At 38.1% G+C, this 25,199-nt stretch overlaps 1 protein-coding gene across 2 annotated transcripts; it reads right to left on the bottom strand.

Moving 5' to 3' along the window:
- Positions 1 to 10,353: 10,353 nt before the first annotated feature.
- LOC127643306 (iron-sulfur cluster co-chaperone protein HscB-like) lies at positions 10,354 to 24,638 on the bottom strand. Of its 2 annotated transcripts, none has more exons than XM_052125988.1 (6): positions 24,247 to 24,638; positions 23,364 to 23,460; positions 11,491 to 11,580; positions 10,985 to 11,129; positions 10,682 to 10,729; positions 10,354 to 10,549 (listed from the first exon to the last, which is right to left on the bottom strand). In XM_052125988.1, the coding sequence occupies exons 1-6, from the start codon at positions 24,591 to 24,593 to the stop codon at positions 10,455 to 10,457; spliced, it is 822 nt and encodes a 273-aa protein (XP_051981948.1). In that variant the 5' UTR covers positions 24,594 to 24,638; the 3' UTR covers positions 10,354 to 10,454. The 2 variants fall into 2 exon arrangements, 1 of the variants encoding a protein (XP_051981948.1); XR_007970478.1 differs by having other exon boundaries at positions 10,464 to 10,549; positions 10,957 to 11,129.
- Positions 24,639 to 25,199: the final 561 nt, after the last annotated feature.

Here is a 25,199-nt window from a genome sequence, read left to right as displayed (position 1 = left end):
TTTTGCAGTGTAAAGAAGAGTCCAAAGTTTATTCTAGAAAGTTGTTGTTGTGCTCACTTGAATCTTATCTTTAAATGAATGTGAATGTAACATTCGCTGGACCAAAAGCTTTGTGTAAATATACACAAAAACAATACTTTTTTTGTAGGCCATAATAGTTTTCATTGCAGGTTATCAAGTCATTTAAAGTTCTGAAAACTCTAGAGCACTGATAAGCAGCAGTGTATTCAGGGGTAATGTATTCAGAGTTTATGGGTGGATTTCCTCAAAGCCTGATCTCACGGTCTGAGCAGAATGCAGAATGAGATCTCCATAAAAGATATATCGAATCTATTACACTGGGTAAATGGAATTAGAGAACTTAATTTTCTCTGCAAATGTAATGTGAATATGCCTTCTCCATGAGTTGCCCATCAACACTAGATAACATCACAATCTCGTGGGAAACCATCCATCTTATTTTGTGCCTTTTTTCTCCAAGCATTACTCCTGTCTTTCAAAGATTTATCCTAAAAAAATCTGAGCTTTGAGATTTTGTACAATACCTCATTTTCAAAAGAATAACTAATCATCTCCATTCTCTCTGATCCTACCAATACTCCTTGAGGTTTGATGCCCTGCCAACCTTTAATTAAAACCTACAGCAGCGTCCCTCTGGGCCACGCTCCCTGCAGATGCGAAAAGTTTTGCAGTCACACTTACAGCTTTTTGATACTTCTGAAAATATAACACAAGCCCCACTATCTAGTTAAAAATGTATTTAGTAGACAAGAAAAACAATTTTTGCTTTATAATTGAAGTTGTCTCGTGACATTTATTCTGAATAAATTACAGGTCTGTGGCTTCACAAATACTTATAATAACTTTTCACATTCGCATGGCTGCAGAATACGGTTATTAGTCCTGAAGTGGGTGTTACATACAGTTGTAAAGGAGGAGTCAAAAAAATAAAAGTGCCTTGTAACATCAGCTAAAAAGGAAAGTCATTTCAGAGAAGGTTATTTTGTTATTTTGATTAAAGCAGAGAACAAATATATATATATACTATAGACATCATTCATTCATTCACATAGACATTAACATGACTTCAAAGCTTGGAAATCAATATTTCCCTAATATTTCTTGGTTTTCCATGACCAAAGTCACTACCTTAAAGGGATAGTTCACCCAATAATGAAAATTCTCTCATCATTTACTCACCCTCATGCCAGCCCAGATGTGTCTGACTTTCTTTCTTCAGCAGAACACAAATGAAGATTTTTAGAAGAATATCTCAGCTCTGTAGGTCCTCACAATTCTAGCGAATGGTGGGCAGAAATTCTAAGCTCCAAAAAAAAAACACGCGCACCATAAAATAATCCATAAGACTCCAGTGCTTTAATCCATGTCATGGTGAGAAACAGATCAATATTCAAGTCCTTTTTTTTACTATATTTACAATATTTTACTATATTTAGTTACCATCTCCTCCCTGCCCTGTAGGTGGCGATATGCACAAAACCAAAGAAGAACAATGTGAAAGTGGAGATGTATAGTTAAAAAGGACTTTCTTTGATCTGTTTCTCAGCCACTCATATTATATCCCTTCAGAAGACATGGATTAAAGCACTGGAGTCTTATGGATTACTTTCATGCTGCCTTGATGTGCTTTTTGGAGCTTCACATTTCTGACCACCATTAACTTGCATTGTATGGACCTACAGAGCTGAAATATTCTTCTAAAATCTTAATTTGTGTTCTGCTGAAGAAAAAAAGTCATACATATCTGGGATAGCATGAGGGTGAGTAAATGATGATAGAATTTGTATTTTTGTGTGAACTATTATAAGTTAAGTTAAGCTCAATTGACAACCAAAATTGTTTCGACTTGTCCCTCCCTTTCTTTAAAACCAGCAAAAATGTATGTTACAGTTGGTGCTTACAATGGAAGTGAATGGGGCCAACATGATTTAAGTGTGATAACTTTGTTATCATAACAAACCCTTAAAAGTTATTTAAAAAAAGACAATTTAGACAGCTTTACAACTCAAAGAACAAAAGAGTTTTAACAGAAGTATTAATGTGAAGGATTAGTGTCAGTGCTTTTATAAAAATTAAAAGCTTCACATTTCTGCCTTTAAGCCCTCCAAAATGTTTGGCCACATTCACTTCCATTGTAAGTGCTTCACTGTGAGTAAAGTCACCTTCAACAGTGTTTATTGTAGTAATCAATATTATGCCACAAATGCTGTCGACTGAGTTTAACATGCATCGAACTCAGAATATTCCTCTAAATTTATTAGGAACATCCACACAACCACATTTTTTGAATTTTAAACAATTTGACAATCACACCTGTTAATAAATATGCTTCAATATGAGTGTGCAATAACAGGAAATTATCTATATCTTTTCAAAGTGCTGTTTGTGAACCATGACATTTGGTAGGCTGGCTCATACCCCCGTATCATTTCATGTTTACAAATAAAACATGTTCTATCCAGGTAAGTACGTTGGCTGGGTTCGTAATGACGTATGTTCTTGTAGGGATTACACACTGACGGAGCACGGAATTGGAACTTTAAATTGGAATCGGAGCGATGCTTCCTGAGTCACGCTGTCTATAAGAACCAACCTCCCCACCCACCGATTCTGTAACCCCTGCTGCAGTATTGAGGCAGACGTTGCTGCCCACGATTCTCATATCAAAAGCTCAGAGATGTGCCGCAGTGAAGTGAGGGAGCAGCAGGAACATTATTCACAAAGGTAAAGCAGCTCCAAGCTTCCCACCTCTCAGCTTGAGCAAATCTGGTTATGAGTATATTTCAATTTTAGGTAAAGATGAATACCCTGACTTCAATTCGACGGTTTTGAACTTAAAGTGGCTAAAGTTGATTGAAGACTCTTTTGAAACAACATTCACACAATCAGTGTTGGGTGTAATGCATTACTAAGTAATTCATTTCAGTAATTAAATTACTTTTTTCCATTGAAAAAAGTAAGGGATTACTCTTTATTTTTCAGTTATTTAATTAGTTACTTCTGATGTAATTGTGTTAAATACTGTATAATCTATAGAACAATTCTATATAAAACAATAGTGAATTTAAAACTGAAATATAACGTCTAATGATGTTTTCTAATTTAACGTTGCCCCTTTAAATTCTTTGGCCAGTTCATGAATAATGTATTTGATTTTATATGATTAATTTGAAAGAATTAAAAGAACAATTTCATGTCTATCCTTGTGTTTTTCATCTGGTCGAGGTTGACAAGGGTTTTAGAAAGTAATTAGTAATAAGTAATGCAATTACTTTTAAGACAGAGTAATTAGTACAGTAATCTAATTACACTGTTCTGGGTTCAATACATGTTAAGCTCAATTGACAGAATTTGTGGCGTAATATGATTACCACAAAACCTTTATTGCAACTCATCCCTCCATTTCTTTAAAAAAAAGCACAAATCTGGGTTACAGTGAGGCACTTACAATGGAAGTGAATGGCAGACAATTTTTGTACATTAAAATACTTTTCCAAAACGTAGCCACAAGACATAAACAATTGCGTGTTAACATGGTTTTAGTGTGATAACCAATTAATAACCAATAGTGTGACCAATTTTACAACTTGCAATGTCAACCAACCATAAAACGACAGTAAAAATTACGATTTAAACAACTTTACAGCTCAAATAATACATGAGTTTTAACTGAAGAATTAAAGTACCAGTAAGAGCTTGTATAAAATTATAAGTTTCACATTTCTGCTTTTAAACCCTTTAAAAATGGGGCCTATTCTGTTCTATTGCAAGTGCCTCAATTTAACCCAGATTTTCCTTTTTTTAAGAAAAGGAGGGCCAAGTCAAAATTAATTTTGTGGTAATCAGTATTTTGCCACAAATGCTATCGATTTAGCTTACTTGTATTGAACCTGAAATATTCCTTAAACATAATTTGAATTTGATAATATGTGTACTACATGAATTTAGCGTGAAAAAATTGATTACAGGGTTTACCAACACACACTCGTGGCTTTTCTAAATTTGTCTAATTTGTATCGCGCGACTGCACTCATTTGAATTCTAATATGCGACAATTACTTGCTTCTGTCACACATAACAGCTTCCAATCATGTTTACACACTCTACTGGTTGGTTAAGTTTAGATAAGGGATTTGGGTAAGGGTAAAATATTAACAAGAACAGTACTGTGCAAAAGTTTTAGGCACTTGTGAAAAACTTTCAAAGTGAGGATTTCTTTAAAAAATAATGACAAATAGCTTTCATTAATCAATTAACGTCATACAAAATCCAGTAAACATGAAAAGAACAAAATCAATATTTGGTGGGACCACTTTTGCCTTCAAAACATCTCCAATTCTCCTACTTACACCTGGATACAGTTTTTCTTGGTTGTTGGCAGATATGATGTTCCAAGCTGCTTGGAGAATTTGCCACAGTTCTTCTAATTATTTCGGCTGTTTCAATTACTTCTGTCTCTTTGTGTAATCCCAGACTGACCCGATGTTCAGTGGGGGGCTCAGTGGGGACCATGCCATCTGTTGCAGGGCTCCTTGTTCTTCTATTCTATTCTATTCTATTTGCAAAAAGAATGTTTGGCAGTATAAAATGCATATGTCCTATTGAAACACTAAAGTAGCAGATATAAATAAGCATCTTAAGACAAAAGTTTTTGTAGACTTTTGCACAGTACTGTATGTCCTTAAGACCTTGTGCACGGAACTCGCGCTAACTTCCGCATTAGACATCCGGGAATTTGCAAGTGATGAAGTCGTACGAGTTTATGCGAATAACATCGTGCGAGACCTTACGAAATAGCCAACTCATAAATTATGTATACATTTTCATGAGATCGGGTTGGGTTTACCGGGGTTATGTTGTCATGGCAACGAAGTTGTAATATTGGATATAACTTTACACAGATAAGGTTGGTAAGCAATTTTACCACACTAAAATCAAGTTAATGCATATATGTATATGTTCTGTGGCTATACTTTTGTGAGTCGCTTTTAACGTTTACTATCCCCATTCACTTCCATTTTAAATGCTTCACAGTTCCCACATTATTTTATTTTTAACAAACAAACAAGGTGCGAGTTGAAAAGATTTCTTGTAGAAATTAACATTATGCCACAAATGCTGTCAATTGAGCTTCACTTGTATTGAACCCGGAACATACCTTTAAGTAATAAACTTTTGCAATGAATTCAACCTGAACCAATTAACGTACAGACTCCGTTCAGACCTTGTTTTGTACATCATTTCATCCCTTTCTAATTTTGTTTTTTGTAGACTTCATAGTTTTTAAGAAATTTAAGATGAAAGTTTGAAAATGTTGCACTGATTTACATTTAAAGTGTGTCCTACATTCAAAATCTAATCAACAACATTGATGTCATTTAAATATTTTCAAACTAAATTTGAACAAACTTGAACACAATTCTAGTGCTACTTTGCAAGAAATGGAAGTGGAGCGTAGTGTACATCATTAGCTGGATAACTCCTAGCCAATCGCACGTAAGCCATTGCTTTACAAGTCCGCTCACAATCTATCACATTGCTGTTTCGGTGTGCTAACACTGCAACCTCCACCTCCCCACCACCACCAGTTGAGCCCTGTCCCGCAGGGGGGTAGGCTCCTCGCCCCTGCCTCCTATCTCCGGCAGGACATGACGGTTCCGGGTACAACTCCCTCAGACTGCCGGACGGGGCCTACGCCAAAGAGAGAGACATCACCTCCCATTATACATCTATCAAATAAATGGCATCTCAAACTTCACTCAAGCCTGCGTGTCTTCCCGATAGAACTGGTATTTCCTTCTGGAAAAGCAAATCTAGTTCTATTCTATTATTTTTAATTCTATTCACCTCTAAACTAGTAATAATGGTCTAATCCTCATATCTGTTGGCCAACCATGACTCTTGACTTTTCACATCAATTAAGACCAATTTCCCGTTTCAGCTGTGTTCATATGCAAAGCGTAATGGCGCATTCACATACAACGCAAAGAAACTTTTTGCTTCGCATTGCTCAACGTGAGTTTGACCGCTGGATTATAAATTTGTGTTTCTCGAGTGTAACGCGAACCCGCGAGTATTCCCCCTTCTCTTCCGGAAAAGGACAGGAGGAGAGGCTTCTACAACTTGGTTCATGGTAAAGTACAACCAATAGCTGGAATCAAGTAGACGCGCATATTTTCAGAACTTATCAGGTAGTCCAACTTCCTCGCTCACTTTCCTCCAAGCAATGTCTTTTTTCGTCCGGTCTCTGTACATGTATGCCGTTGTGTCATACGATTCCGGGTGCCCACACACCGCTAAAAAAGTTTTCATCCATTTTTCCAGATTTCTTTTGCTACTACGTCAGTACGTCAGTGACGTCCGGACAATCTCAATGCTGATAGGCTTTCGTGACAACACGTCATGCGGATTTCTCGCTCAAGTTGAAAAATATAAACTCTTGTGAATACGCGATTGAAGCGAATGAAGCGATTTTGCATGTTCGAGTCATGCCATTCGCTTCATTTGTGCCGCCCGGTCCATTCGCATCTTTGCATTGACTTTGTATGTAATTGCACCGTGCGAAACGCTCACTTCGCACCATAAGAGGACAAGCGATTCATATGTTCACTTGACATGCTCAAATTGAGTAGAACAATTCTGGGAACGATTAAATAATTAGCAGGTCTGTATGTAATATTAATGCTTATTAATAGAGGGCATCAAACAGCAGATAAGTTATACAGTGCTAAGGGGAAATATCACATTAGCATTTGTAAGGTTGCACAAGGAGGGTCCTTTAAATCCTGTCTAGATGATTAATCATGTAAGTTGATATACATTTCTCATCTGTTAGCATGTCTATCTACTGTATCTAATATGGGTTTTCGACCATGAAGGTTCATAAAGTTGGTACTGCAGGGGGTCCTTGAACTGATGTAGAAAACATAGACATTTCATTAAAGTATTTTGAAAAAAATTGTGGTTTATAAGTTCTAAAATGTATTGCCGTATAAATAGGCAAAATTCCTGCACACTGATGTTGCTTGCAAAACTTACTTATTATTTATTATTACTTATTTATTATTTATTACTCAATGTACTTAATTGAATTACTATTAAATCATGTATTATCACAGCAACATTTCAGTCTATGTCAGGCATTTACAAGCCAAGAATAAAACACCAGCAAATTTTTAATATATAGAGGCCAAAACCTGGGAAACACAAAAAAGTTGTGTCTATAGCTTAATTAAAAATGAAGTGACAATAAAGAAGAAAGTCATATGGGTTTAGAACGACATGTGGGTAAGTAAATGTACGTTTTTGGGGTGTGAACTTTCCCTTTAACACCAGCTAAACAAACTCGCCCTTATTTGAAAGCATCCTTGCCCATTTTTCCATATTCTTTCAAAGTCAATTTCCCCACTGCTGTAGGTCTGATTCTTGTTTTCCTCTTCCCTTTTCACCCTCCATTTCTCATGCATCTCTTTCAAACCCAATTCCAAAGAAAATGTGCAGACGGCAGTAGCTTCACAATTGGTCGATCAGGTTTTCCCATTAATTTGGCAGGGGCTGTAGATGCTTTCCGATTATGGGATGAATAATAATCAGATAGCCACACTTCTCCCTCTCTCTCCGACTGCAGTGGGCGGCTGTGGTTTTATTCACAGCACATCTACATGTGGAGGAATCACTGTCTCCGCTTAGAGAAACTTGGGAACGTGGCGTTGTCGTTCTTGACTTAATAAACAAGAAAGTCTAGTCATGTATTCAGCGAGATGTACACAGGGCACTTCTCCAGTGGCATTACATGGTTTAAATTGATGATTAAATGCTAACTGGCATGTCTAAATTGTTTTTATAATCTCCAATGAATCCTCTGGCATTGTTTATTTGCCTCTGATTTGATAATGCAGCTAAACTTTCACTTTATATTATGATCATTTCTACAGTGCCAGCTTACACAAAACTTGAGTCACAAAGCCGCAAAGTCACCATGATTTTTAGTTCTAAAAGGGGGTTCGTTAACACACAGTCCCTTTCAAAGCAAGTCAGTCCACTCGATGGCTGAGCAGCTATTATTCCATGTAAACAAGTGGCATACAAGTGCAGCTCCAATCTACTTGAATGGGGAGAGAACTCAAACTCCAAAATGGTTGGTCAGATTATGATCAAAGAACATCTCAAATCAGCAGTAAAATCTGACAACACTGGTATCATAAATTGTGTTTCTTTACCCTAGATTATTCTTAAAAAAGGCTGTTTTCCCAGCTTGTCTAGCTAATGCACATGAGCATTCTCAATTTGATTGACAAGAGATGTCTGAATCTAAAAATGGACAAGTGGCTCTTTTACCTGTTATGGTGCGTTCACATACAACACGAAGAACACACTTTCCTCCAAGCGATGTCTTTTTTCGTCCGGTCCCTGTACATGTATGCCGTTGTGTCATACAATTCCAGAATTAAATTCCAGGGGGATGGGGAAAGGTAACCCCCGCCCCCCAAAAAAATTTCTACCATTATCAATGGAAACATGTAGATGCTTCATACGGGTTATGAATGGTTTCTAGTGTGTTCTTCTGAGTGGTTTCTAGCATGTTGCTATGTCGTGTTGCTATGTGGAAGATAAGGTGTTCTGAGTGGTTTCTACGGTGTTGCTATGCAGTTGCAAGGGTGTTCTGAGTGGTTTCTAGCATGATGCTATCCAGTTGATAGGGTATTCTGAGTGTTTGCTAAGTAGTTACTTGCTGGCCAAAGTCTGTATATAATTTGAGTGGTGCTTGCCTGTGCAAATAATGCCACCATGATGCTAGGTGGTTGGTTTTCATCATGTTTGGTTGCTAGGGGTACTGATTGGTTTATATCATGTTGCTGTGGTTGCTGTTCAGAGTGGTTTCTAGCATGGTTGCTGGGGTTTTGATTGGTTGCTAGGTGGTTACTGGCCCAAGTCAAAAGAACCCACCTGCAAGTCTCTATGATATTCTGCTTCCAAGATATTTCCTAGAACTTCTCCATCAGGTCCAAATCTTAAATCTTACATAAGCCGCAGGCTTATTTGAGGCATCATAGTAATAGTGATGCATGCCTTAGCAAACACCCGTCTGTAAAAACTCTGTTTGAAGGAATAAACAAGTAAACAAATAAGCGCAATAAAAAGCACAAATAAGAGCATGAAAACATTTTTTTCATATGCATTATTAGAGTGTTAGACCCAGTAATATAACATCACCTCAAGAGGTGCTATTCAGTACAAGAGGAATATCCACCAACATCTTCTATGGTGAAGTAGCATACTTCCCTCTGCAGTTCAAAGGAGGTATTTTTAGTTCAAACACACACACCTTTTTTCTTTCTCACTTGCTCTTTCACATAAGCACATACGTTCATAAAGCCTGGATCGATACGCATGTTATTAAGTAATTTAATTCACACCACACTGTACGTAGCTGTACAAAGTGGCACACTAAAAGATCTTCCTCATGCTGTCCAAGAGAAAGTTTTCAATTGTTATTAGTGGGGTTGCTATGGCAAGCGCCACTACTACTGCTGCAACCACCCAGAACAACCTAGCAACCACTTTGCAATGCCCTAGCAACCACAATTAAAGGGATAGTTCACCCAAAAATGAAAATTCTCTCATCATTTACTACATGTTTACGATTTTCTTTCTTGAGCAGAACACAAACAAATATTTTAGAACAATATATCAGCTCTGTTGGTCCATACAATGCAAGTAAATTAAGATCAGATCTTTGTAGCTCCAAGAATCACATAAAGAAAACAGAAGTAATCCATAAGACTCCAGTAGTTGAATCCATATCTTCAGAACACATATAAAGGTTTTGGGTGTGAAACCGATCAAATTTAAGTCCTTATTTGACTCTATATCTCCACTTTCACTTTTACATCTGGAATCTGAAAATTAAAGTGGAGATTTAGCATAATAAAAGGAACTAAATATAGTTTTTTTTTTTCTTACCTACACTTATTATATCACTTCTGAATATATAGATTAAAGCACTGGAGTCATATTGGTTACTTTTCTTTTTCCCTTTATGTGATTTTTAGAGCTACAAAAGGTCTGATCACCATTCAATTCTGCAGAAGCAAGAAAGTCATACACATCTGGGATGGCATGAAGGTGTGTAAATAATGAGATGATTTACATTTTTGGGTGAACTATCCCTATAAGATTGTAACATCATTGTAATGAGTTTTGCATGGGTAAGCACTAATTTTCTTTTTTCTTACCCTTCTCACAAAAGAGCTTTGACAGTGAATTAAAATAAATGTATTTTATTCAATTTATTAAACAACAATGCAACAATAAACCAAAAAACATGCATTAAAACATTAAAAAGTGCTATCAAAATGTCAGAGCAAAAGGATGACATTTTACAGTGAGTTGTGGCTGACGAATTAAGGAAGTTTACATTTATTTACACTCCCTTACCAACCCTCAGCAAGTCTCTCTTTCACCTTTTCCTCTATATTTGTGAAGTACTTCATTAGGGTCAGGAGGTCTTTGGCGGTCCGCAGATCCCCTGTGAAAAGAGATTTGTGAAGTAAACATAAAAACAGCTTTTCCACACGCATACCAATTAAATGTGCATGCGGGAACAGCCTTGGCAGTGAATTTCAGTCAAATTTGGTAAGAAAAAAAAAGAGAAAAATACCTTTGTTCAGTGAAGAATTCAGCTGTTCAGTCAAGTCTTTCAGTTTCTCTGGTGAACAAATTAGGTAAATAAATATCTAAACAGCAGACCTCTACTATAGTTTCATAAAATGTCACACTTTACAAACACAACTGTACTTATCTAACAGTGAGTCAACCAATCAAAACACAAACATAAAATCACAAAACCTTTCAGATGAAATTAACTTCTGTAAGGAGTCATGTAAACAAGTCTACAGTACATATGAGGGCGCAGAGTAATATTTCTACCCTCACTTCCTGTTGGAGCTTCTTTTCTACACACCTCGCACCGACTGCCCGATAGCATTGATCTCGTCCTGGCCCTGCGTCTCTTCTAGGCTCTCGTTGATCTCCATGATCTCCAAGAGAAACTGAGGGTCCGCGGTGGCATCCGTACCCTCCTCCAGCAAAATCCCTTGCAGCTTCAGCTAAGGCAGAACAAACATATTAAAAAGGGGAAATAGCTACATGCCAATAGTACAAAACTATACTGTCTCAGACCTTTGGACCTCATTGTATAAACAGCAATATATATACACTGTATGGGTCTGAGATTATAAAAATGTGAAATCTTTTTCACAGGAAAAAAGTCCATAGAAATAAAACATTTTGTTTGATACATTTTCTGAAAAACAATAATAGCATTTTCAATGAAAAAAGGATGCATTAATTAAAATGACAAGCACCTTGCACGTTGAATAAAAAAATACTTTGAACTCAGAAACTGAAAAAAATATGCTTATCCAAGTAGATGTTTATTCAAGTAATTGTTTTGTGTGAATAGCATACCATGTAGACAGCCCGACTCAAAGGTTTTTGTAGCATTCTGTAAGCTTTGTTCACCAGCGCTGATTGTCTCTCTGAATATTCCTGCTCTTTCTGTAAAAAGAATCAGATTACAAAGTAATTCCAAATTAAAGACATTCTTCTTGCTGGCTACACAATTTCATCAGGCCTTAACAGGCACAAATTGCATGAATTTACAAAGCTACATTCAGATGCCCCAAAAGATACAGAACTTGGACATATAAGCCACACATAAAAATATAGATGAATGTCTTTGTATCATATAACAAAATTTTAAACCAGCGGTATTTATTTGAGGGAGAGCTATAGCACAGACACAAGCAAAACATTTGACAAAAACAAGGTTTTAAATAAATAATACAAAATAAAAACAATACGTATAATGTTCAAAATTAAGACAAAATGTATTTGGACACATTTTGGTTGTCAGACATTAGTGGAACATGTTCAACTACACCTGTGGTTCCTCTGCCAGGACACCAGTGTGAATTAAGGAATAATTACTTCATGCATATGTAACCAGAGACCAGAGAGAGGCCAGAGACCTCAAGAGATGTACTAGCGACTGACGCTAGAGGCTGTAGCTTTTAGCCTCCTTGTTAGCGCACCCGCCTCCCATGACCCCGGTTCGAGTCCCGAATGGAGCGGGTAGAACAGGAGCTTCACAATTAGGGCTGGGTATCGTTCAAAAAATTTAGATATCAATATCTTGACTTCGATACCGGTTCCTAAACGATCCTTTTTTTCTGATACCAATTTTATGAAATCCATTTTAACAAGATTACAAATATTACCTCAAAAAACTGGTTTTATTTTTTCAGTTTTGACTTTTTTTACAGTCTCAAAGACTCATCTCCTGAGCCTTCTGGTCTTGTCATGCCAGGATCGGCAGGGGCAGAGGCTATAACATGAATGTGAAGAGAAAAAAACAAGAAAGCTAAACTGTTAATTCAGCCAACCTTAAGGATAAGTACGGTTTATAAAAAGATAACTAGTTTAATGTATGTTAAACTTGATCAGTTACTGTCAACCATAAAGCATTTTTAGCATCGATTTCGCTAGCTATCTATAGCCATACATCCAAACACGGGCGTAATTTCCTATGGGACAGGGGGACATGTCCCCCCCACTTTTCAAAATCCCGTTCGTGTCCCCCCCACTTTCAAATTCGTTTGTTATTATTTTTTTTAACCGCGCGCCGTCATCGCCACGGAGGAGCAGGACCGAGCAGAATACAGACATCCTGCCTGTCTCTGTCAATGCGCGCGTCTGCGTGCCTGTACGTGGACGCGCGCATTGACAGAGACAGGCAGGAACGTCTCGTGCACACTCTTAATAGTGTAACTGTAAGCGCACTGAAAGTTCTACTGAGCAGCCGGTATCGCAGTAGTCAGTCATGAAACGCCAGCAACAGGTTTTAATATCTTCATGGATGAAAAAAAAGAAAGGAGATGTGAGTTGGTTGATTCAGTAAATTAGATCAGGTCAGGGTAATTTTTATTTTGTCTACACCTGTTGATACTAACATTGACTGAGCTAACGTTAACATACATTGTTGCTAGGTAACTTCAAACTGTTAGCTAAACATTTAATGTTGCCTAGCCCTAGAACATTCTGTGTACCATGAAAACGAGTCCACTTTAAACCGCAGCGTTTTCTGTCAGCAATGTATGACAAGCGGACTCTGGCTGCTAGTTTATTGTTATTCTCAACTCAACTCATTATACTCAGATGCAGAAATATTTTTTAAAGTCTTAATAATAAATGTTTTTCTAAACTTGAGCTATTGTTGTTCACTTACAATATTTGTTCATTTAAAATGTAAGTTAATTTTAAAAAAATATCTGCCGACATTACGCAATCCGCAAACTACGGAGGCGTATTGCATTCACTTGAGAAAAAAAATCTACTCTGTTTTTCTGAATTAACTGACTTAATTATCTCAGAATTACGAGATAATTTTTCATTAAAAAAATATTTTGTTCTGTTTTTCTGAATTAATGAGATCCCTCAAAATCCTGCCAGGAGCTCTATTTTAGCTGGATTGCATGGAAGTAAACATGTCCCGCCTTTCAAGTTTAATCCGGTTTTATTTTACTTTGTATAGTCGTCTGAGACTTGGATCGCATGAATTTATAGAGATATATTTTAAACTTGGCCTTCAATACAAAGACATTACTGTCTATGACATTTGTAATACTGTCATGGCTGAGACACGCTTTGATCTTCCAAAGGACACTAATCAAGCAATAGACTTGTACTTGCATTTAACACGAGAACTACCGAATTCTATAACTACTAGAATGGCCATAGCGGTCATTCTGACCGTTCATACTAGACTGTACCAAATGTCATGTCATATTTACATTCGAAACTTCTATTGAGGTTTTAGAATGAAGCTTCTAATGTCTGTCGTCATATTTTATGGCGTCATCACCCTAAAAATGTATTGAATAAAATAGAATAATATGGATTAAATGGAGCGCTAAGCGACATGAGATAGTCCTACATAATACTGATCTTTTTTTGTAATATATAATAGTGCTAGACTATATACATACATAGGCCTATATAGCCTATATTATATATTAGCTAGACTGCCCCGGAAGGTGCGTGCCTCGCTTTGTGTACAGCAAGTTTTTTCCACCACAGTGAAAATGGTTTTGAAAGTCTAAACGCCAACAAACATGGATTGAGGCGGAATATTTCGTTAGATAAAAACATGTTGTGAATTTTGGAAATTATTACATCTATCCTTTTTCAAAACATGTTGACTTTTGGACTTTACAACGCTCTGGAGTTATTGGAAATTGGAAACAATCCATATGTAGCCGCCACTGGAATCAAAATCCATGAATAAATGAATCTGTTATATTAATAATAAACACCAGGACACGAAATTTTAATTCTAATGAATGTGAAAATGTAATAGTTCATCGACAACCACAGAACTTGCTATTGTAGCTAATTACAGATACAAATTTGATTATTTATATTAAATTATTCTCCTAAAAGGGGCCCCTTTTTTGTTCAAGTGAGCCCACTTTTAGGAGAATTCGTTCATAATGATTTTATAGCATATTATTTTCATTATAGTTTTACAGCATGATATTTTTGCTCACAGTAAAACAAATATTGCTTTCTAAATCAGTTCGTTTTCCCACAGTTTAGCTGAATGTTCATATTCTTTATTAACTGTTTTGGCCATTTTGGGTTTGGCCTATATGTGTTTCATACATGTCTAATGTTTTTACTATGCATTGAAATACACATTGGTGATGTTTTATAAGCTATTGTATTGATTTGTTTTTATTTTACAAAGAGAATAATTTAATATAAATAATCAAATTTGTATCTGTAATTAATATAATAGCAAGTTCTGTGGTTGTCGATGAACTAATACATTTTCACATTAGCTCCCATAGAGCTCCTGGCAGGATTTTGAGGGATCTCATTAATTCAGAAAAACAGAACAAAATATTTTTTTAATGAAAAATGATCTCATAATTCTGAGATAATTAAGTCGTTAATTCAGAAAAACAGAGCAAAAACTTTTTTCCATGAAAAATTATCTCGTAATTCTGAGATAATTAAGTCGTTCATTCAGAAAAACAGAGTAGATTTTTTTTCTCAAGTGAATGCAATACGCTTCCGTAGCAAACAGCCGCTGACTGTCCGACGGTAACAAGGTTGTGCTGTTTAGGATCCCGCCTCATGAGGAGAAATGAAAACAAATGAGCGCAGCACACAGAAATTCAGTGAACAGCAGTAAAAATTCATGTAGAGTTTTTATATTTATACAGTTAAGCAACATCACACGACCAAGAGTGTGGAATACCACCATGTGACACCAATTTCATATGACAGTTAAATAAACAAGGAAATAATATTAAGTCACTTACATTTTATACGCTATATTGACTCTCACAGGAACACGTAAAGTGTTTTCATTACTGAATGATTCAGCGTTTTGAACGAATCGGTTGAGTCAAAGATTCAATGACCCATATAAATGCCTAATTCCTGAACAAATCAGCAGTTTGAATGAATCGTTTGAATAAATGACTCACTCATTAAGACGTTCAGCCTGCAGCCTCCTACTGATGATTTAGTTTCTTGTTTAAAAGTATTTTTGACTTTATAAAATGATTCTCTCAAGTCTTGGCTATTAAACAATAAATAAGGTAAGACATATTTTTCTTATATATAGTTTAGTAGCCTATTATTCTTTTTGGCAAAATTTATCATTATAAGTCAAGTCAAGTCAAGTCAAGTGGTTTTTATTGTCGTTTCAACCATATACAGTTAGTACAGTACACAGCAAAACGAGACAACGTTCCTCCAGGACCATGGTGCTACATAAAAACAACAAAGGACCAACATAGGACCACATGAGACTACACAACGAAATAAAATACCTATATAAACTACCTATATAAAGTGCACGTGCAAACATGTGCAAAAAGTACGGGACAGTACAACAAATTACTGACAATGAACAGGACAATAGACGGTGCAGCGCCGACCAGTACTCAGTAGTGCAAAAAGATGACAGTTTCTAAAAATGTAAACATAACATACTATGAGATAATGTTCTATGCACATAGCAGTTATTGAGGTAGCAGACAGTTATAAAGTGACAGTTATTAAAGTGCAACTCAGGACACGTGTGTGTCAAACCAGTCTCTGAGTATTGAGAAGTCTGATGGCTTGGGGAAGAAGCTGTTACACAGTCTGGCCGTGAGGGCCCGAATGCTCGGTACCTCTTGCCAGGCGGGAGGAGGGTAAAGAGTTTGTGTGAGGGGTGTGTGGGGTCGATCCACAATGCTGGTTGCTTCTTGGATACAGTGTTTTTTGTAAATGTCTTTGATGGAGGAAGAGAGACCCCAATGATCTTCTCAGCTGTCCTCACTATCCTCTGCAGGGCTTTGCGGTCGAAGCGGTGCAAGTCCCAAACCAGGCAGTGATGCAGCTGCTCAGGATGCTCTCAATAGTCCCTCTATAGAATGTAGTGAGGATGGGGGTTGGGAGATGTGCTTTCCTCAGCCTTGAAGAAAGTAGAGGCAGCTGCTGGGCTTTCTTGGTGATAGAGCTGGTGTTGAGGGACCAGGTGAGGTTCTCCGCCAGGTGAACACCAAGAAATTTGGTGCTCTTGACGATCTCCACAGAGGAGCCGTCGATGTTCAGCGAGTGTGTTCACCTTGTGCTCTCCTAAAGTCAACAACCATCTCTTTTGTTTTGTCGACATTCAGGGACAGGTTGTTGGCTCTACACCAGTTAGATCAGCCGCTGCACATCCTCTCTGTATGCTGACTCGTTGTTCTTGCTGATGAGACCCACCGCGGTGCGTGTCATCGGCGAACTTGATGATGTGATTCGAGCTGTGCATTGCTGCACAGTCGTGAGTCAGCAGAGTGAACAGCAGTGGACTGAGCACACAGCCCTGGGGGCCCCAGTGCTCAGTGTGGTGGTGGTGGAGATGCTGTTCCCGATCGGACTGACTGAGGTCTCCCAGTCAGGAAGTCCAGGATCCAGTTGCAGAGGGATGTGTCCAGGCCCAGCAGGTTCAGCTTTCCAATCAGGTGCTGGGGAATGATTGTGTTGAATGCTGAGCTGAAATCTATGAACAGCATTCGAGCGTATGAGTCCTTATTGTCTAGGTGGGTGAGGGCCAGATGGAGGGTTGTGGTGATGGCATCGTCCGTTGAGCGGTTTGAGCGATCACGCAAACTGCAGTGGGTCTAGTGAGGGGGCAGCTGGGTCTTAATCTGCCTCATGGCGAGCCTCTCGAAGCACTTCATGATGATGGGTGTAAGTCGCGGCGGGACGGTAGTCGTTGAGGCAGGACACTGAAGACTTCTTTGGCATGGGGATGATGGTGGTGGCCTTGAAGCGCGTTGGAACAGCGGCTGCTCAGAGAGATGTTGAAGATGTCGGTAAGAACATCTGCTAGCTGGTCTGCACATCCTCTGAGCACTCTGCCAGGAATGTTGTCTGGTCCAGCAGCCTTCCGTGGGTTGACTCTACGTGAGAGTTTTCCTCACATCTGCCGTGGTAAGACAGAGCACCTGGTGGATTGGGAGGAGGGTGGACTTCCTCGCCATCACGTCGTTCTGCACTTCAAACCGGCGTAGAAGTCGTTCAGCGCATCTGGAAGGGAGGCATCTTTGTCACAGAGCAACTGATGTTGTCCTGTAGTTGGTGATGGCCTGGATGCCCTGCCACATGCGCGCGTGTCACCGCTGTCCTGGAAGTGACTGTGGATTCTCTGGGCGTGTCGGCGCTTTGCCTCTCTGATTGCCCGTGACAGTTTGGCCCTAGCTGTTCTTAGGGCTGCCTTATCGCCTGCTCTGAAGGCGAGTCTCGGGACCTCAGCAGCGTCGCACCTCCGCAGTCATCCACGGCTTCTGGTTGGGCGTGTGGTGATGGTCTTGGAGAAAGTGACATCATCAATGCACTTGCTGATGTAGCTGGTCACTGATGCTGTGTATTCCTCCAAGTTGGTAGAATCGCCATATGTTGCAGCCTCCCTGAACATGTGCCAGTCAGTACACTCAAAACAGTCCTGAAGAGCAGAGATGGCTCCTGCTGGCCAGGTTTTCACCTGCTTCTGAAGCGGTTTTGTGCGTCTGACGAGCGGTCTGTATGCTGGAATTAACATAACAGAGATGTGGTCTGAGTAGCGAGGTGGGGGCGGGGCTCCGCCCGATGCAGCGCCTGGGATGTTTGTGTAAACAAGATCAAGCGCGTTAGCCCCTCTCGTTGCAAAGTCCACATACTGATGGAATTTAGGGAGCACTGTCTTGAGATTTGCATGGTTGAAATCTCCGGCGACAATAAACAGTCCGTCGGGGTGGCGTTCTGCAGTTAGCTCATAGCCCCATACAGTTCACAGAGCGCTTCCTTAGCGTTAGCGCTGGGGAATGTAAACTCGGTTATGCAAACAGTGGTGAATTCCGTGGTAGATAAAAGGTCTGCATCTAACAGTCACAAGCTCCAACAGCGATGAACAGTAACTAGAGACTAACATAGAGTTCTTGCACCATTCGTGTTGATGTAAACACACAAGCCACCACCATGAGTCTTACGCAGAGAGCTGTATTTCTGTCGGCGCGAAGCGAGGCGAGCCCGTCTAGCTGAATGGCGGCATCCGGAACTCTGTCGCTGAGCCACGTCTCCGTGAAAACAAAGGCGCAGCAGTCTCTAAACTCACGCTGCGTAGCCTGCTGGAGTCGGATATAGTCCAGTTTATTGTCCAGGGAGCAAACATTTGAGAGCAGGATAGGCGGGAGAGCCGGCCGGCTAGGGTTTGTTTTTAGCCTAGCATGGACCCCGCCCTCTTTCAGCGCTTCGCTTTCTCGCACACGCTTACGGCGTCCTCTCCCGGCCACCGGCATCAGGCGACGCCGAGGGCTGGAGGCCTGGTCTCCGCAGCAAGCCGAGTGCGGCGTGGCGCCTCCTGCAGGTCATCATGCAGCTTGGTTTTGCATGATTCTTATATTTGAGTAGTGTCTGGCGATGGTAGACCACGAACACTGGTTGCTCCGATGTCCATGTGTTGCAAAAGTCGGGCTTTTTTAACAAAAATAGCACCGTTGTGGATCCGGAGTGGCCGCTGCGTGCTACCGCACCGCCATCTTGGATAAACAACTTTATATCCATTTCCTGGATTTTGTATCGCCATAGTCCCTAAATGTAGCCTATATGTAAATGGAGGAAATGGGATTCAAATAGAAAACATTTTTTGATCGAGAACATCATTGTGTCCCCCCCACTTCTCAAACCAAAGTTACACCCTTGCATCCGAACAATATCTAACATTAGGTAGGTCCAAGTTTAATGTCACCATGCACAGAAACATTAATTTAACAAGTACAAAAGCATGTACCTCTACAAGTTAGCTGATTTTGTTTGTTGTTTTGTTTGCTAAAAGTTAACCTTACCTCCCGGAATCCCAGTCAATGCGGCGCTGCCTTCATCAGTAGTTTTGGAGGACACGTGGTGGGCATGTTCAAGGAAGCTCTGTGGCAGGAGGACGCTGAGAGGATGACTGCACCGGCTCGGTCTTCTTGCATTTGAAGACGGAGCAACTTTCTGCTCTTAAGTTTATTCCGTGCACTGTCAAGTGCTTCATCAGATTTTTCGTATTGCCGGTCTGGTAGCAATTATCTTGTTGCAAATATTGCATCGTGCACTGTTGTCATCGAGCCTGGTGAAATGTAGCCAGACTTTTGATCTTTTCCACATCTTTCACATGTATGGGGTTTGAGATGCATACACACTACAGCCTCACGTGTGAGCCGCGTCCCTGGGCGTAACCGTAAACTAGTGTTTTTCCTTAATGCATAAACATAGCCAATCACAGGCACTTTTAGATTAGGCCACAGCAAGCATGCAACATGCTTATCACTGACATTGACGAGATTAACCCCTAAGGTATCGAAATTTGGTACCGAACGACAAGACTCGATACTCGATAGTTTAGAGCAATTCGGTCGGTGCCTAAAATGTATCGAACTCGATACCCAGCCCTAGTCATGTGCCGATATGGATTTGCCGCAGTAACATTTACTTTCATTGTGACTTTTTTCCATACAACAAAAATGTATGGGAACTGAGGTGAACATTTTGCACAATATCTCTTTTTGAGTTCAACGGGGCAAAAAAGAAAGTCATGTGGATTTGGAACAACATCAGGGTGAGTAAATGATTACAGAATTTTCTTTTTTTGGGTGAACTACCCCTTTAATATACACTTACCGAGCACTTTATTAGGAACACTATGGTCTAAATAAGGAGCCCAACGTGGTCTTCTACTGTTGTAGCCCATCCGCCAGTTTGACATGTTGTGCATTCTGCTCACTTCAATTGTACAGAGGGATTATCTGAGTTACTGTAGCCTTTCTGGCAGCTCAAACCAGTCTGGCCATTCTCAATTGACCCCTCTCATCAACAAGGTGTTTCCATCCAAACAACTGATGCACACTGGATTTTTTTTTTTGGTGTTTCCAATAAAGTGTTCGGTGAGTGTTTATACACAGTATGTCGCAATTCACTTACACAGTCCAGCGGTGTGACAAATTATTGTTTAAAAGATCAAATACTCCACAGTCTATCAAATAAAGATTCAAAACAAGTTCGGCTCAATCAACAGCATTTGTGGCACTATGTTGATTACCACACTTGTCGCCCCTTTAATAAAAAAAGAGCAAAAATCGAGGTTACAATGAGGCCCTTAAAATGGAATTGAATAGGGCCAGTTTTTTGAGGTTTTAAAGATTAATCAGAGTTGATATTTATTTTTTGGAACTCTCAGTTATCGGAAAATGTCTACGCCGATAGATTTTAATAATTTTTATTCATTTTATTTTCACCAAAAAATGTAAATTCTTTCATCACTTACTCACCCTGATGCCATTCCAGATGTGAATTACTTTTCTTTCTTCAGCAGAACATAAATTAAGATATTTGGAAGAATATAAAAATATTCATGTCTCCACCTTTATATCTTGTAAATAATAATTAACCTTATTCCGCATCAAACCTCATCTGGTGAAATACATATATACAAATCTCTTCATTTGGTGAACATATATGCTATAAAAGCTTAATTTGGCAAATAATTGCATATCATGTTTTGTAACAGAGCCATGTGAACGTAATTTCAAAATAAGGGCTCCCATGTATTTCAGGGTTTGATATAACTGAAATACATGATGTCCTGCGTTATGCACCAAATCTTCATTTTTGTATTTGTTTTTTATCCCCTTTTTCTCCCAATCTGGAATGCCCAAATCCCACTACTTAGTAGATCATTGCGTTGGCGCGGTTACTCCCTCAATCCAGGTGGCAGAGGACAAGCCTCAGTTCCCTCCGCTTCTGAGACAGCCAATCCGTGCATCTTATCATGTGGCTTATGCTACTCTCTGCAATCCACACAAAATGTACCACATGCCCCACTGAGAGCGAGAACCACTAATCGCAACCATGAGGAGGTTACCCCATGTGACTCTATCCTCCATAGTAACTGGGCCAATTTGGTTGCTTAGGAGACCTGGCTGGAGTCACTCAGCAAGCCCTGGATACGAACTCGTGACTCCAGGGGTGGTATTCAGCATCAATACTCTCTGAGCTACCCAGGCCCCCTCTCACCAAATCTTCATTTAAATATTATTGGGATTTGAGCTTCACAATAATCTGCTTTTGAGATTTTATTCACTTACATTCATTTTGAAACCTCAGTGTCTGTATTTATGTGAAGAACTGACCTAAATTGCAAATGCTTCATTCTCAAACAATGTTGACTTTCCAACTTACAAAATATTGAAATGTTCCATTCAGTTCAGTTTTTTCCTAAAAATGCAGAGGGTAAATATGTTATAACATGTTGACATTATCTTTATTCATAAAGGACAACTTGGCTGTTGTTCTTTCTTTTATTATTTAATTTTGTTTCATGAACGAAGCAAGTTAACACTAGGTTAATACTAATGAGGGTTAAATGGGTTACAACTCTACATTTTGAGGGTGCAATGAACACCAATAATTTTTGTATGAAAATATAAAATATTAAAATGTGAATTAATATTTTTTTTTTACATTCTGGGATAAATTACAATATGCATATTTAAGCAGCCTCTGAACATTGATCTTAAAAAAAATTTTCCACAAATTTATTTTTAAACATAAATAAAAGTTTTATCATTGATAACACCGATGCCATGTAATCAGGGGACAAGCTTTTTTTTTTATTATTTCAATTATTAATAATATTTTTTTTGTGCTTTTTTGCACACTTGTTCGGCCTTACACTAATGCTTTTATTAAAAATAAGTACAATATATACATAAATAGGTTTACATGTCATAGAAGTGGTGTACCAGAAGAAGGGGACAGGGATTTTATTCAGGCTATTGACAATTTCAAATATATCCTCTAAAATGAGTCAAGCCATTTCATATCATTAAAGGTTAGGTTATAGATTTATACCTTTTATTTGTTTATTTTCCACTATTTGAAAGTTTTTTCCAAATGTTGTCAGAAATAACCTCTTTTGTGGGACACAATGCTGTCTTTACACAAGGGGGCGCTAGACAGCTCACAAAACTGAATCCTCCATTGATCTGCATTGAAGTCTCAGAACGTTTTCTATCTCATCTAATTTTTTAAGAGAGTAATATTTTAATTAAAACTGATAGTTGCAAGGATTCATGCTTGTTAAATCTGCCACAATTGTATCTTTATAAAATATATTTTTTAAACCCTCCAGCAACACTTGATTGTGATTGGCCCATTCTGAACAGCGCTGCCAAAAGTAACAGGTGCTACGTGACGTTTATAAAATGATTTAAGCAACGTATTTAAAAATGTTCTATAATTCAAGAACGTTTTATGGACCTCTTGGTAAAAAGGGCTCTTTTCAAGGGTTTTCCAGGACTTAAATTTGAAATAGCCAAATTCAAGAACTTCAAGCACCTTGTAAGAACCCTGTCATCTTGTGGCTATACTTCTGAAACAGTGCGAATTTTACAGTTTACAGATTGGCCACATTCACTTCCATTGTAAGTGCTGTAACTGTAACCCAGAAAGAAAAGGATGGATGTGTCGAAATATATTTTTGTGGAAATTTACATTATGCCACAAATGCTGTAAACTGAGTTGAACTGTATTGAACCCGGAATATCCCTTTAATGTGATGTCATAAGAGCGGCATATATCATAAATACACAAGACTTGTGTATGTTGTTTAAATTAGTTATACAAGAATTCTACCAAATCAACAACCCTATTACAGCCTCTGTTAAGTTGTGCAGGCAACTAAGTTCATATAATACCGTCACACTGTCATACAGTACCGATGATTTCTGGCAGAAGTTGTCAGGATGAAGAACTCTTTGAAGCTCCACAAATCTTTTCTGAAGTTTTTGGTTGTCCACAGAAAACGCTTGTTCACTGAGGAAAGCAAAACATATTACATATCAACATACATCAACTGAAAACATGACTTCTGATCTTTAACTCCCAGTCAAGATGGTTACAAAAGCTGACACGGATATTTTATTTCTTAAGAACTTTACAGTTGCTTATGTGTGTGATTAATTATCCAACAACATCGCCACCCTACCACCTAATCAGTGTTGGGTAATTTCTCTAAAAGTAATGGATCACTAACTACTAATTACATCTTCTACAGTGTAATTAGATTACTGTACTAATTACTCTGTCTGAAAGTATTTGGATTACTAATTACTTTCTAAAACCCTGATCAACCTCGACCAGATGAAAAACACAAGGATAGACATGAAACCGTTCTTTTAATTCTTTCAAATAAATCATATAAAATCAAAATACATTATTCATGAACTGGCCAAAGAATTTAAAGGGGCAACGTTAAATTAGAAAACATACATTTTAGCATTAGACGTTAAATGTCTAACATTAGATGATAAATTCACTATTGTTTTATACAGAACTGTTCTATAGTCTATAAAGTATTTAACACAATTACATCAGAAGTAACTGTAATTATAATACTGAAAAAATACAAGTAATCCCTTACTTTTATTTTTCAATGAACAGTAATTTATTACTTAGTAATGCACCAAATACACTAGAAAAATAACAACAGAGTCATGTAACTGTGTAAGATAGGACGAATTAATGAACTTGCTGTAAATTGGGAACCAAAAGGAGAGAGAATATCAGATATATGCCTAAAACAACACAAGTCAGTCTCACCAGTTCAAGAGGTCAAAATAATTAGTGTTGTCTTCAGGAGGTTGAATCACTTTACAGGATGAACAGAAGAATAATTCCACAGTAGATCCACAGTTCCAACAGAGTCTTTTGACTGACATGGTGCAGAAACACTTTGACAGCTGACTGCAGTTCAGTGGCAAGTGTCCTTTGGCTGCTGTGCAGTGAAAATCATCCTTTATGTTCTTACAGTGAAAGCTGAGATCTCGTGCTGGAGAGACACATGAATGTGAGGTAATGTTAACACATTGTCCGTTTGATATGGCTTTGTTTGCATGTTTAAATCCGTGAAGAGTTAAAAACAAACGCAGTCGGTGCAGAGTTGTCATGCTTATTCACAAAAATCGTTACAAAATGCCAATGCGCTACTTCCTATAACAAACAACAGGAAATGTGTCAAAATAAAAGTTGTTTTTTTTTTTGGTACTAATGTAATGTGTAAATAAAAAAATTAAAAGTTTATGTAGCACCGTGAGTATAAAATAACAAAGCAAGAATAAACAACAGAAAAGAGATGTGCAGGAGAGGTTAGAAACCCTTAAGGGCTTATTTGAATGAACACCTTTTAATTACAATCTTAGGTCAGAAATAAAGTAAGAGAAAATACATATTTTAAAAAATTATAAGAAAAAAAAAGAAGAGAGAAAAAACATAAACTACAGAACTCAAACAGTGGGACATATTAGATCAAAAGTAAAACAGTAAAAGCATAGTTGAAAATAAATATACATGATTTTATATTTATCATTATACATATATTTATGTTCATATTTTTATTCAAATCTTCGGTTAAATATGAATATATATTACATATAAATTTGTAAATAGTATTAAAATATTATAAAATTTGCAGAGCTGCTTTCTTTTTATTTAGCATGACCTGAAGAAAATTGAAATTAAGATTAAGGTAACATTTAAATGTTTTTGTTGGTTTA

The sequence above is a fragment of the Xyrauchen texanus genome, chromosome 4 (genome assembly GCF_025860055.1).
Source record: "Xyrauchen texanus isolate HMW12.3.18 chromosome 4, RBS_HiC_50CHRs, whole genome shotgun sequence".
NCBI lineage: Eukaryota > Metazoa > Chordata > Actinopteri > Cypriniformes > Catostomidae > Xyrauchen > Xyrauchen texanus.
The sequence above is the reverse complement of the archived record's forward strand: the minus strand, read 5'-3'. Positions and strand labels throughout refer to the sequence as shown.